The 13,075-nt window shown below is 47.4% G+C and overlaps 1 protein-coding gene across 2 annotated transcripts in view; it reads right to left on the bottom strand.

Annotated features, from left to right (window-relative positions):
* Positions 1-13,075, bottom strand: part of ATP13A3 (ATPase 13A3) — a 449,747-nt gene that overhangs the window by 370,173 nt on the left and 66,499 nt on the right. For both annotated transcript variants that reach the window (XM_082249624.1, XM_082249623.1), the window contains exon 2: positions 12,623-12,718. In XM_082249624.1, the coding sequence (XP_082105750.1) occupies positions 12,623-12,667 (45 nt within the window). In that variant the 5' untranslated portion in view covers positions 12,668-12,718. The remainder of the gene's footprint in view (positions 1-12,622; positions 12,719-13,075) is intronic.

Here is a 13,075-nt window from a genome sequence, read left to right as displayed (position 1 = left end):
TGAAGTGCTAAAATGGCAGGGCAGTACAAAACCCCCCCCAAATTACCACTTTTTGGAAAGTAGACATCCTAAGGAATGTCCTGAGAGGCATGTTGAGCTCATTGAATATTTCATTTTTTGTCACAGGTCACAAGCCTGAAAGTGGGGATTGGTTTTCGGGGTCCCGTACATAGCTAGGCTCCCAAAAAGTCTCACACATGTGGTATCCCTGTACTCAGGAGAAGCAGCAGAATGTATTTTGGGGTGTCATTTCACATATACACATGGCATGTTTGAGCAATATATCATTTAGTGACAACTTTGTGTAAAAAAAAAAAAAATAATAATTTTCCCGAAACTTGTGGCAAAATATAAAGTATTCCATGGACTCACCATGCCTCTCAGCAAATGGCTTAGAGTGTCTACTTTGCAAAATGGGGTCATTTGGGGGGGTTTTGTGCTATCTTGAAATTTCAGGGCCTCTGAAACTGTGACCTGTCAGCGCAGAGGTAAAATAAGCAATTTACGCCATTAGAAAACCTGAAGATGGGGATTGGTTTTCGTGGCCCTGTACACAGCTAGGCTCCCAAAAAGTCTCACACATGTGGTATCCCTGTACTCAGGAGAAGCAACAGAATGTATTTTGGGGTGTCATTTCACATAAATTCCTTGTAATAGAAATAGGCACGACAGGACCTCTTTTTTGTGAGATCTGGGGTCAAAAAGTCCTCAGATCTCACAAGTACACTAAAAGATAGAAAGAAAAAAATAATAAAAATGAAAAAAAAAAAAGGAGGACCTTTAAACCGGTTGCTAGGCAACGACGTTTGTCGTAGCTCCGGTCCTCCAAGACCATAGAGTCGAGTGAAGGCAAGCTTGCCCTCACTCGACATCCTGTCTGTGAGGATCCAGGACCGGATCGTTTTCCCCGCTGCCGGCGGGTCCGATAAGCAGGCAAAAAGAACCGGAACGCGGCAGGAGGGGGGGGCACCTCTTCCGCCATCCTGGAAGGGTGATCACGCAGTGAATCCGCCGCTGGGACCACCCTTATCGGAAAGTCAACCGTCCACCTTTTAAAAAAATACCAGGGTTATGGCAGCTATCTGCTGCCATAACATCGGTATTTAGGTTGATCAGTACTGATACTGATAGGTACTGATGGGTACTGATGAATAGTGATAGGTACTGATGGGCAGGTGGAAGGTAGTCGGGTACTCTGGTGGGCTAGTGGCAGGTACTCTGGAGGGCTAGTGGCAGGTACTCTGGAGGGCTAGTGACAGGTACTCTGGTGGGCTAGTGACAGGTACTCTGGTGGGCTAGTGACAGGTACTCTGGTGGGCTAGTGACAGGTGCTCTTTATTGGGGGGGGGCAATCAAGGGTGCCAGCCAGCCACCCAACTCACCAAAAGGGTGCCGGCCAGCCACCCAACTCACCAAAAGGGTGCCGGCCAGCCAGCCACCAAAGGGTGCCAGCCAGCCACCCACCCAAGGGTGCCAGCCAGCCAACCCACCCAAGGGTGCCAGCCAGCCAACCCACCCAAGGGTGCCGGCCAGGCACCCAACTCACCAAAAGGGTGCCGGCCAGCCAGCCACCAAAGGGAGCCAGCCAGCCACCCCACCCAAGGGAGCCAGCCAGCCACCCCACCCAAGGGAGCCAGCCAGCCACCCCACCCAAGGGAGCCAGCCAGCCACCCCACCCAAGGGAGCCAGCCAGCCACCCCACCCAAGGGTGCCACCCAACCCACCCAAGGGTGCCACCCAACCCACCCAAAGGGTGGCGGCCAGCCACCCAACCCACCCAAAGGGTGGCGGCCAGCCACCCAACCCACCCAAAGGGTGGCGGCCAGCCACCCAACCCACCCAAAGGGTGGCGGCCAGCCACCCAACCCACCCAAAGGGTGGCGGCCAGCCACCCAACCCACCCAAAGGGTGGCGGCCAGCCAACCCACCAAAAGGGTGGCGGCCAGCCAGCCACCAAAAGGGTGCCGGCCAGCCAGCCACCAAAAGGGTGCCGGCCAGCCAACCACCAAAAGGGTGCCGGCCAGCCAGCCACCAAAGGGTGCTAACCAGCCAGCCACGCACCAAAGGGTGCCAGCCAGCCAGCCACCCACCAAAGGGTGCCAGCCAGATGTTTTTTTTAAGCCTATATTCAATCTCATTTGTGTCTTTCAAATTTCAATGGAGATGGATGCAGATAGAAAAATTAAAAAAGTGTGGTCTGGGACTAGTTCTCATCTCCATCTTCAGGAAAAGCAGCAGCAGTGTGCAACACGTGCAAAAACAATGTAAGCATGGGATCAACTGCAAAAATCAAAAATACGTCAAATCTTTGGGCCCATCTAAGAGTTCATCATCTTGAATTGTATCATGCCGCACAGAAAAAACAAAATGAATCACAAGGTGAAACATCACTATCCCAGGCAACAATAACCGATAGGTTTCAGAAAAAAAAACAGGTGGCTAAAATCGGACGGAAGATCCCAACTGCTGAAGAGAGTAATCACAGAGATGGTCACTGAAAACCAGCCATTTACAATGGTGTCTGACTCTGGATTTAAGCGGTTGATGTCCATACTTGAGCTAAGGTACACACTGAAGTAACAGTGACAGGTTTTATCAAAGTGAAATGCTGGGAAAGATTCACCAAAAGGTTGTTGAGAAAGTAAAGGGTACGCTGCAACCAGAGAATGCTGGCAACTCACTCATTCATGACTGACTGCTGGTCAGGACAAACGGAATCACTGAATTTTACATGCCACTTCATTAACAGCAGATGGACAAGAGGGCATTTGGTGTTGAATACAAAAGTGATGCAAGGATCCCACACTGGGGAGTACATTAGAGAAATGTTTCTAGGCATGCTAGAAGAATGGGGAATCACCAAAGAGTGAGTGATGCTTGTGCTTCGAGACAGCTGAGTGAACATGGTGAAAGAAATGAGATTTGCTGAAGTGTCAGACCTCAGTTGCATGGCACACACCCTCCAACTTGTGGTAAATGGTGGTCTGTCAAACCAGAGAGCTTTGCTTGACATAATTAGCATGCTGATAAAGTGCGCAGGCCATTTCTACCATTCAATCCTTGCCAAGCAGCGACTGAGGTGCATTCAGGAAGACCTTGGCCTACCCAAAAACAACTTGATTCAGGCTGTTCCAACACGATGGAACAACACCTCACATGCTGCAAAGATTGCTGGAGCAGAAGCAAGCTCTTACCATATATTCAGGTGAATATGGACTTGGAGGACATTCTTTTCCTACTGCTCAGTGGGACATTGTAGCCAATGTCATTGAGACCATCCTCCCCATATAGGAAGTGACACTAGAGGTGAGCCATTACAACTCATCTGTGTCATCTGTCATCCCATTTGTGAGTGCTGAAGATGCTTCTTCAACAGAATGAAGGACCCAACACACGTGGCATTAAAACATGTAGGCAGGCCATGAGGGACAACCTCACCAAACATTTTGAGTAGCATGAAGAGAATAAAAATGTTGTGCTTGCATGTCTTTTGGATCCTCAATACAAGAACCATCCTTTCTCTTCTGATGATGTATTGGCAAAGGCAAAAACAGAAGATATTCAACAGAAGGTGCAGGAGGTTCCTCCTGCCGAAAAGAAAAGTCAAGAAGAACACGTTTCTAATGTGGAAGAGCAGGATGCAGGCAGGAGAAAAATGTGCAAAAAGACAATGGACAGAAGAGAAACTTCATCCTGGTCAAATAGATGCCATGTTCAGTGTTTTATTGGGGCCTCATGCAGAGGATTCTTCTGAATCTGCAATAATGACCTTGGATGATAAACTTCATCTCTATTTGAAGGAATCAGTAATTGACAGAAAAAGGGATCCTCTTCAGTGGTGGAAAGACAATGAGGCACGCTACAAGACTTGCTTCTCATGCTAGAAGATACCTTTCTGCTCCTCCTTCCTCAGTACCAAATGAGTGTGTTTTTAGTGAAGTGGCAGCAGTTTATGAAAAGAAAAGAAGCCGTTTAACTGGTGAACATACTGAAATGTTATGCTTTCTGCACTATAATATTGTTCTACCTAACTGGGAGTATTAAAAGTGTAGTAGTTTAGTACTAGTGTCCACTCCACTCCATTCCACTGTCTAGCTTTTTTTCTAGCAGTTTTGTCTTGACTACACTGGGCTGCAGTCAGTGCAAAACTGCTAGAAAAAAAAAAGCTAGACGGTGGATTGGAGTCAGTGGACTACTGCTGCAGGAGAGCACCACTCACTGCTACAATAATTTTAAATTACTACAGCAGTAGTGATTTAAAATGATTGCAGTGAGTGTACTACTGCAGCAGTAGTCACTGACTCCCCACTGTCTAGCTTTTTTTCTAGCAGTTTTGCACTGACTGCAGTTAGTGATTTAAAATCATTGCAGCGGGAGCCCTACTGCAGCAATAGTCCACTGACTCCTCCAATCCACTGTCTGTTGTGGTCTACCTTTTTTATAGCAGCTTAATTTTCACTGACTGCAGTGTTAAAAATGTTAATAAACAAACATTAACATGTTCAGTAACAGATTTGTGTCGAAAATTGTGTTTATTTTGCAAAACTTTAAATGTTCAAAATATCAGCGCATATCGGCCGGCCGATATGCATTGGCCAAAATATTGGTATCGGCAACGAAAAACCGATATCGGTCGATCACTAGTTAAGTGTACTGCAAGCAAAAAGGATAGTTTAGAAGTTAACATCTGGAGCTGTGACTGAAGGGATTGCTTTAAAGTGATACTAACCATACTCTGTTTAATTTACATTGTCCCTTCTATTTCTGTCTGCAGAGAAACATAAGCAGGAGGAGCTTCTGGTCCTCCGCTGCTGGTCACATGTTCAACATAAAAAAAAGAGGAGGAGAAGAGAATGGGCTTTCATTTATCCCTGTGTATATGTGTGACTCTATAGTCACCATGGGCTGCTCAGATGTGATAGGGAGGAAATGCTCAGCATAGAAACTCACTGAAAACTGAGCATGTACAGAGTTGCCACCACAGCTACCAAATCCCTAGCTGAATTGGGGAAATTAACAAAAAGGGGGAGAGAGAGAGCTGAAGGATAAACTAGTTTTTTGCAGAATACAGAAAGCGCATCCCACAGTGACTTAGTATGAACAGCATTTTATTGGCTGAGCCAGATGGACTAGTGTCTTTTTTAACCTGACAATGTAACCATGTAATACAGCATTTAGTGATAGTTTATGATGTGGGTTTAGTCACACTTTAACCACTTGACCACCGGAGGATTTTGCTGTCTTCCGTCCAGGCCACTTTTTGCGATTCGGCGCTGTGCGACTTTAACTGACAATTGCGCGGTCGTACGACGCTGTACCCAAACGAAATTTACATCCTTTTTTTCCCACAAACAGAGCTTTCTTTTGGTGGTATTTGATCACCTGTGCGATTTTTACTTTTTTGCGCTATAAACAAAAAAAAATGGATTTTTGTAAAATCTTACCGTAAAATCCTTTTCTCTTAGCTCATTGACAGACGTAGTCCTCGGTGATACAGCACCTTCGGGTTATGTTGCCTCCACAGGAGCAGGACTAGACAGGAAATAAAAATGCTCTGGCCACACCCCAGGGGCAGTCCCCGAGGGTATATCCTCTCTCTCTCCGCCACAGCAAATCAGTTATGTCACAAAAGCAGTGCTTAGAGAATTTAACCCAACCCAACTCAAAAACAGAGGGGCGGGGGACTACGTCTGTCAATGAGCTAAGAGAAAAGGATTTTATGTAAGATTTTACAAAAATCCATTTTTTTCTATCGCTCATTGACAGACGTAGTCCTCGGTGATACAGCACCTTCGGGAAGTCCCAGAGCAGTATCACAAATGAGGGGTGGGAAAATGGAAATCAAATCCCAATCTAGAAGGCCCAACCGGTGCCAACTAGAAGTTTACAATGCTCATCCTTAATGATGAGACTCAACAAAAAGAAATTTTTCAAACAGAAAAAAACCCTCGAGGTAGACCACCGGTCTCCTCAAATTGCGGCCTGCAAAACCTTGCGGCCAAATGAGGCATCCGCCGATGCCATCACATCAATTTTATAAAATTTTGTAAAGGTATGTACCGACGACCAGGTGGCCGCCTTACATACCTGGACCACTGACGCCTGATGGCGAAAGGCCCAGGAAGTACTGAGCGCTGGAGTGGAGTGCGCCCTAACAGGGAACGGAGGACTCTGACCCTTAATAGAATAAGCCTGTACCACCGTCTGTCTAATCCATTTGGCAATGGTCGCGGCAGATGCAGGCAACCCCTTTCTGGGGCCATCCGTGATCACAAAAGTGAATCCGTCTTACGGAATGATTCCGTAGCTTTCAGGTATACCCTGATTGCCCGAACCACATCCAAGGAATGCAACGCATGTTCCCGATGATGATTGGGCTGAGGACACAAGGAAGGTAGTACAATATCTTCATTCAGATGAAAATCTGAAACCACCTTAGGAAGAAAGGATGGCTTAGGATGAAGTACTACCTTATCCCTATGAATCACTAGGTATGGGGACTGGCATGATAACGCAGCCAGTTCTGACACCCTGCGAGCAGAAGTGATAGCCACCAAGAAGGCCACCTTCTGGGATAAAGTAAGCAAGGGAATCTCCCTGATGTTTTCAACCCCTTTTTGCAAAAAAGCCAATATTCGAGTCACCGAATAGGTACGTGGAGGAAATCCTAAAGATTCGCACCACACAATATAAGTCTTCCATGTGTGATAATAGACCTTGCTGGAAGTCGCTTTCCTTGCTTTAATAAGGGTAGGAATGACTGAAGCTGACAACCCTCTGTCCTTCAGTACTTGGGTCTCAATGGCCAGGCCATTAAAACCAGCGACTGTAAAGCACGATGGTAAATTGGTCCTTGAGACCACAGACATTCCCTGAGACGAAGTTCCCACGGAACGTCTGCGACTAGCATGTCCAAGTCGGCCAGGCCGGCTTGACGAGGCCAGCCTAGAATTTCTAGGACCACTGGTGCTGACTGGATCTGAACCAGGCGTCCCTAGAGCTATCTGGCCCCGACCATCCGAGAAAGTCTGGTCGTTTTCTGTTCCCACACATTTATCAGATACCTGATTCCTATCAGGAAGGGTGATCTTTTCTGGTTGAACCTCAGGGACCGAAGTCACCCGGCTAGAGGCTTCTTGGTCTGTCTGGTCAACCAGATCCGATTCCTGTGGGGAATAGAGACTAATCTTAGGAAAAGGTAAAGGAAAAGATCTATTCAGGGAACGGTGACTACCGCTCCCTGTAGTACTTAAATGTTGGAAGGGAAGAATCGCACCGGTAGTAGTAGTCAATGCTCGATCTAATGTCCTGAATACCGGTGAAAACGTCCCCCCACCCTCAACCCGGGTGGGGGCGCACCTTCAGGCTGTGTAATCCTTTACTTCGGGTTTGGCTGAGTCGGTCCTCTGTTTGTCCGACCAGCCTTTCTTGAACCCTCCTGGAGGAGTCTTGCCTTTCCCGCTTGTTCCAGCCGGGCGTACGAACCCTTTATGGGCGGTAAAGAAAGGTCCTCGCTTGTTGCGAGGTCCCTTAGCTTTAGCAGCCTGTGGCAAGAAAGTGCTCTTGCCCCCAGTGGCATCCTTAATAATTTCATCTAGGTTGGCCCCAAATAGACGATTCCCCTGAAAGGGGAGATTCGTCAAGGTCTTTTTGGAACCTAGGTCAGCTGACCAGCATTTTAACCATAGCACACGTCTGAGGATTACCGCTGACATAGATGCATGCCCTAATAGGGGAGTAGTGTCCAAGGCTGCATCACAGATAAACTGTAGCCCTTGTATAATCTGTTCCATCAAATCAGATGTTTCCTGGGGAATATCTTTTCCCCTAAGGTCTTGGCGTACCAATCTCGCCCATTCCGTAAGTGTCTGGGAAACTAGACCAATAACAATTACTGGTCTAAATGCTGACCCTATCAGAGAGAAGATAGTGCGGGACAGTGCGGGACTCTGCTTCCATCTTCCGATCCACCGGATCCTTAAAGGACGAAGTGTCCTCCACTGGGATAACCGTGGCTTTATTCAGCCTGGAAATAGGTGGATCCACCACTGGTGGTACCGTCCATTTCTTAATGAAGGATTCCTCAAATGGATAGCGTCTAGCAATACGCTTGGAAATCGTAAAGGTACGCTTAGAATGCTCCCATTCTCCTTTAATTTTATTACAAAAACACTTGGGTACAGGAAAAACCTTCACCGTTTTGATGGGCTTGTTAGTACCAAAGGGAATCTCTGTTTCAGTTGCCTCTGCCGGTAAAACCTCAAGTCTTAAGGTTTCCCGCACTGCCACAACTAGTGCGTCCACCAATGCTTCTTCCTGAATTATAGCGGGAGAAGGAACGTCCTCCTCACTGTCTGAGGGAGCTTTACCTGAGGTAACAGCCCTTGCAGAGGGACCTGCAGCTGCAGTGACCATCTCTGAATCTGAGTCAGAGGTGTCAGATAATATAGGGGTAGGCGGGGGTCGCTTCCTTGACCCCCGTCCCTGACAGGCTGCCTCCACCCGAGCCACCAAAGACTCCAAAACTGCTGTAAATGCATCCATACTCTGTGCACCGGCGGGTCCCGTGGCCCCCTCGAGGGAAACAGGTGGGGGAATTTGTGTGGCAGGGTCCATGATTATTCCAGTAACTTCCCGGATAATACAATTCAATTCAATTTTTTTCAGACCCCCAGCGCCACAAAAGCCCCTTAGTGTTACCTGCTAGGGATCCCTATCGATCGAGAGAGAGAGAGATAGACCCCCAGGCTCACCACTTGATGCTCAGAGTTTAACTGCAACAGGTTACAGCGCTGTCTTCACAAACAGGAAGTCTTTTGGCTGGCTGCCCAGGAAGAAAGGAGGCGGCTCCGCCCCTCTGCACGCCTTCCAGCGCCTCCCCTAGCTCCACGAGGTGTTTGGATCACCTCAAACATGGCCGCCCCCATGCTGGAGACACGAGGCTACGCCAAAATGGCGGCTCGTGCGATCCAGCAAAAAAAATGGCGGCGGCCTGTACCGAATAGCGGTGTGCTGCAGAGCACACAACACCTTCTCTGCATGGGGATTTGGCGTGGTTGGCGGTACCGGCCCTGGCGGACCGCATGGCCGTTCGGAAGGCCTGCTATAGCTGGAGATTTGACTAGGAAGGCAGTCTACATATCCGTGGCTTCTGACTGGTAGGTACCTTATTATTATCACAGTAAGATTCCCAGACTGCCACTGATTACAATCTTTTTAACATGTATACAATTAGATTGTTAGCTCCCAAACCAAGCCTCCTGGCTTTTTGCACATAAAATCACACTCAAAGTAGGGGGATCTGTGCCATGTTATAGGATAGAGGGGGACTCTATCTTACCATACAGAGAGGGGCCCGCGTTCACCACAAGACCCGTCAGGGGAAAAGGGGGAACATACTACTCACCATACCGGAACCAGGCGGGCACCAACTCCTGACAGTACCCCTCTCCCCCGGGGCGGGAGGGCTGTCGACCAATACGGACGCCGTGACTCATGGTCCTTGGCGTTTCAGCGAGACGTTTAACTCGCGGGGTCAGTCCCCCAGTGGGACTATGTCGCGGCCGACCCAGCGCGGAGCTATGGCCTGCACGCGCTCGTAGGCTGAACTGGGGTGACCACCGGATCTCAACATCCAGCCCGTCGCCCAGTTCAGCTTTCTTGCTTGAAGATCTCACAGGAACACTGGAGAAAAAAGCTGTCTAAAAAATCTTTTAAGAAAAAAATCTTGCCAGGACCGAAGATCCCAGCAAGGTATCTAGGTCCTTACTCCTGACTAGACAGAAAAAAACTGATTTGCTGTGGCGGAGAGAGAGAGGATATACCCTCGGGGACTGCCCCTGGGGTGTGGCCAGAGCATTTTTATTTCCTGTCTAGTCCTGCTCCTGTGGAGGCAACATAACCCGAAGGTGCTGTATCACCGAGGACTACGTCTGTCAATGAGCGATAGAGAAAGAGCGTTTATTTTGAAAAAATAACAATATTTTTAAACATTTTTTTATATGAAATTCCCCCCCCAAAAAAATGTAAAAATCAATTTTTTTTTCAATTTTTGGCAAATTTGTTTTCTGCTACCTATGTTTGGTAAAAAAAAAAAAAATCGCAATAAGCATATTTTGATTGGTTTGCGCAAAAGTTATTGCGTTTATTAACAAAGGGAAAGATTTTTGTCATTTTTGGTGTTTTTTTTTTTTAATGCGTAATGGCGGTGATCTGCAATTTTTTTTGCGGGACTGCGACATTGCGGCGGACAGATCGGACCCTTGACTGACATTTTTGACACTTTTGGGGGTACCAGTGACATTACTGCAGTAATCAGTGCTATACATATGCACTGTTACTGTAAAAATGACACTGGCAGGGAAGGGGTTAATTTTATTGGAGAGGGAGGGGCTAATGTATGCCTGGTGCTTACCGACGTGTGGGAGGGGAGGTGACAGTGACAGAAGGACAGATCGGATGTCCAGCTATGCTGAACACTCCGATCTGTCAGTCCCTGTCACTATGGAGATCCGCCCGCTCTGTTTACACAGGCGGGCGGATCTCCTCACTAGATTCCCCGACGATCGGGGCAGAGCAGCGGCGATCGCCGCTGCTCCTCCCCTGGCCCGACTCCCGCTGTGAATGAAAACAGCGGGAGCGCGCCTCCGGCGGCGCACGAGCGCCGCCTACAGGGGGAGGAGTCCAGCGACGTAGGTCTACGTCGCTGGACGGGAACGAGCCACTTTGCCGCAGTACGCTCCATGTGAGCGGTCGGCAAGTGGTTAATATACAGTGACTGGAGGCATCAAGAGAAATATAAATGCATTTGCTTTGGATTAATAGTATGTTGGGAACAGTCGGCACTGACCAAAAAAAAATAAAAATAATACTTTTATTTGAAAATCCATGCACAGATCTGGATAGGACCAAATGCAAAGCACTAGGTTTGTTATAATGCCTGGGATCGACCGATTATCGGCAAGGCCAATATATCGAGGGCCGATATTGACTTTTGCCGATATATCTGTATTGGTCCCGGAACTGGCTGATATTGCCGATATTCCAAATATTGAGTGAGAAGGCTGGAAGTTAGGGAGCACTTCTGGTAATAATTGTATTAATGAAATCAGTCACAAACACCTGATGGTAAACGGCATAGTTTTGGAAAAAACAACAGTTTTTTTGCATAAAATCAATAGAAGTTAAAAACACACGCTGGTCGGATGTCGGCTGAGCCCGTGTACTTGCCCCCACCAACGATGTACTGCTAGCTGGGTTTCTGGCCAGTGTCAATGTCGCCAGCAGGCGTCCGTGCCGTCACAAGGATGGATGCTTGATGTGACAGGGCTCCAGGTGGACCAACGGTACACAGACCGATACAGGAAACACTTGCGCCGGACAGCTGAAGCGGCGGCGGCGCGGAAGAGGACGTCACTCTCCCACCCCGGCAAGAGACAGGGAGAAAGAGCCTACGACTCCTACAGTGGAAGAGCCAACTGTCCCATCACCATGACTCTTGCCGGCGCGGTGGAATGATGTCATCTCCCGCGCTGCCACTGCTTGCGTCCGGCGCAAGTGTTTCATGTATCGGTCCGTTGGTCCACCTGGAGCCCTGTCCCATCAGGAATCCATCCATCCTTGTGACGGCACGGACACCTGCTGGCGACATGGACACTGGCCAGAAACCCAGCTAGCAGTACATCGGCGGTGGCAAGTACATGGGCTCAGCCCGACATCCGACCAGTGTGTGTTTTTAACTTCTATTGATTTTATGCAATAAACTGTGTGTTACTGGACCTTTACCTGGAGTGGAGCCTATCAGTTTTTCGTTGCCGATACTTTTGCGAATGCATATCGGTATTGGCTGATATTTTTGTACATTTAAAAAAAATGACAGGTACTCTTGCAGACAAAGAGAGACAAGGGCGTCCAAACAACCAGTGGATGAAAAACCTGTGTATAACCTCAGCAGCTCCGATGGGAACTCCTGGGTGCAGAGTCAGATCAGTGAGAAGGCTGGAAGTTAGGGAGCGCTTCTGGTAATAATTGTATTAATGAAATCAGTCACAAACACCTGATGGTAAACGGCATAGTGGTGGAAAAAACTTAAAGGCTCCACTTCAGCTGTCCGGTGCAAGTGTTTTCTGTATCGGTCTGTGTACCGTTGGTCCACCTGGAGCCCTGTCACATCAAGCATCCATCTTTGTGACGGCACGGACGCCTGCTGGCGACATTGACACTGGCCAGAAACCCAGCTAGCAGTGGGGGCAAGTACACGGGCTCAGCCCGACATCCAACCAGTGTGTGTTTTTAACTTCTATTGATTAACTTTATGCAAAATAACTGTGTCATTTTTTCCAAAACTATGCCGTTTACCATCTGGTGTTTGTGATGGATTTCATAGAATTGAATAGAATGCCTTTCAATAGAAACCGGCCGACATTAGCCTGTGTGTATGGCAGCCAGTCTGATAGAAATAAGCTTCTGTCAAAGGATCATGACCGAAAAATTATACCACTGGATTCCCCGAGGGATATAAAAGAGCAGACAATGATTCAACAAGGCTGCTTCTACCACTTTATCAATTTAGATAAAATGACAAAAACTACATAAAGATATACAAAAATGCAGTTTCGCTCACCATCTCATCTTCTTGGCCTTTATTGATCTTCCCTCCATTCTCCATATTCTCGAAGCTGTGCAGCCTTCCCACCAACCTTTACGATACCGGACTTAACTGAAAGTAAAAGGACAAAATGAGCACAGATTTAAAAAGTGCTGCTTCCAAATCCAATATCCATTTGCATCTTTAACCACTTGCCTACTGTGCACTTAAACCCCCTTCCCATCCAGACCAATTTTTAGCTTTCAGCGCTCTCGCACTTTGAATGACAATTGCGCGGTCATGCTACACTGTACCCATATGGCATTTTTATCATTTTTTTCACACAAATAGAGCTTTCTTTTGGTGGTATTTAATCACCTCTGGGTTTTTTTATTTTTTACAAAAAAAAAAAAGAAAAAAAGAGAAAATTTTGAAAAAAAAAAAAGTTTTTCTTATTTTCTGCGAGTAAATTTTGAAAATAAATAAATT

Source organism: Pelophylax lessonae, assembly GCF_965119305.1.
Source record: "Pelophylax lessonae genome assembly, chromosome: 3".
Taxonomy (NCBI): domain Eukaryota; kingdom Metazoa; phylum Chordata; class Amphibia; order Anura; family Ranidae; genus Pelophylax; species Pelophylax lessonae.
The sequence above is the reverse complement of the archived record's forward strand: the minus strand, read 5'-3'. Positions and strand labels throughout refer to the sequence as shown.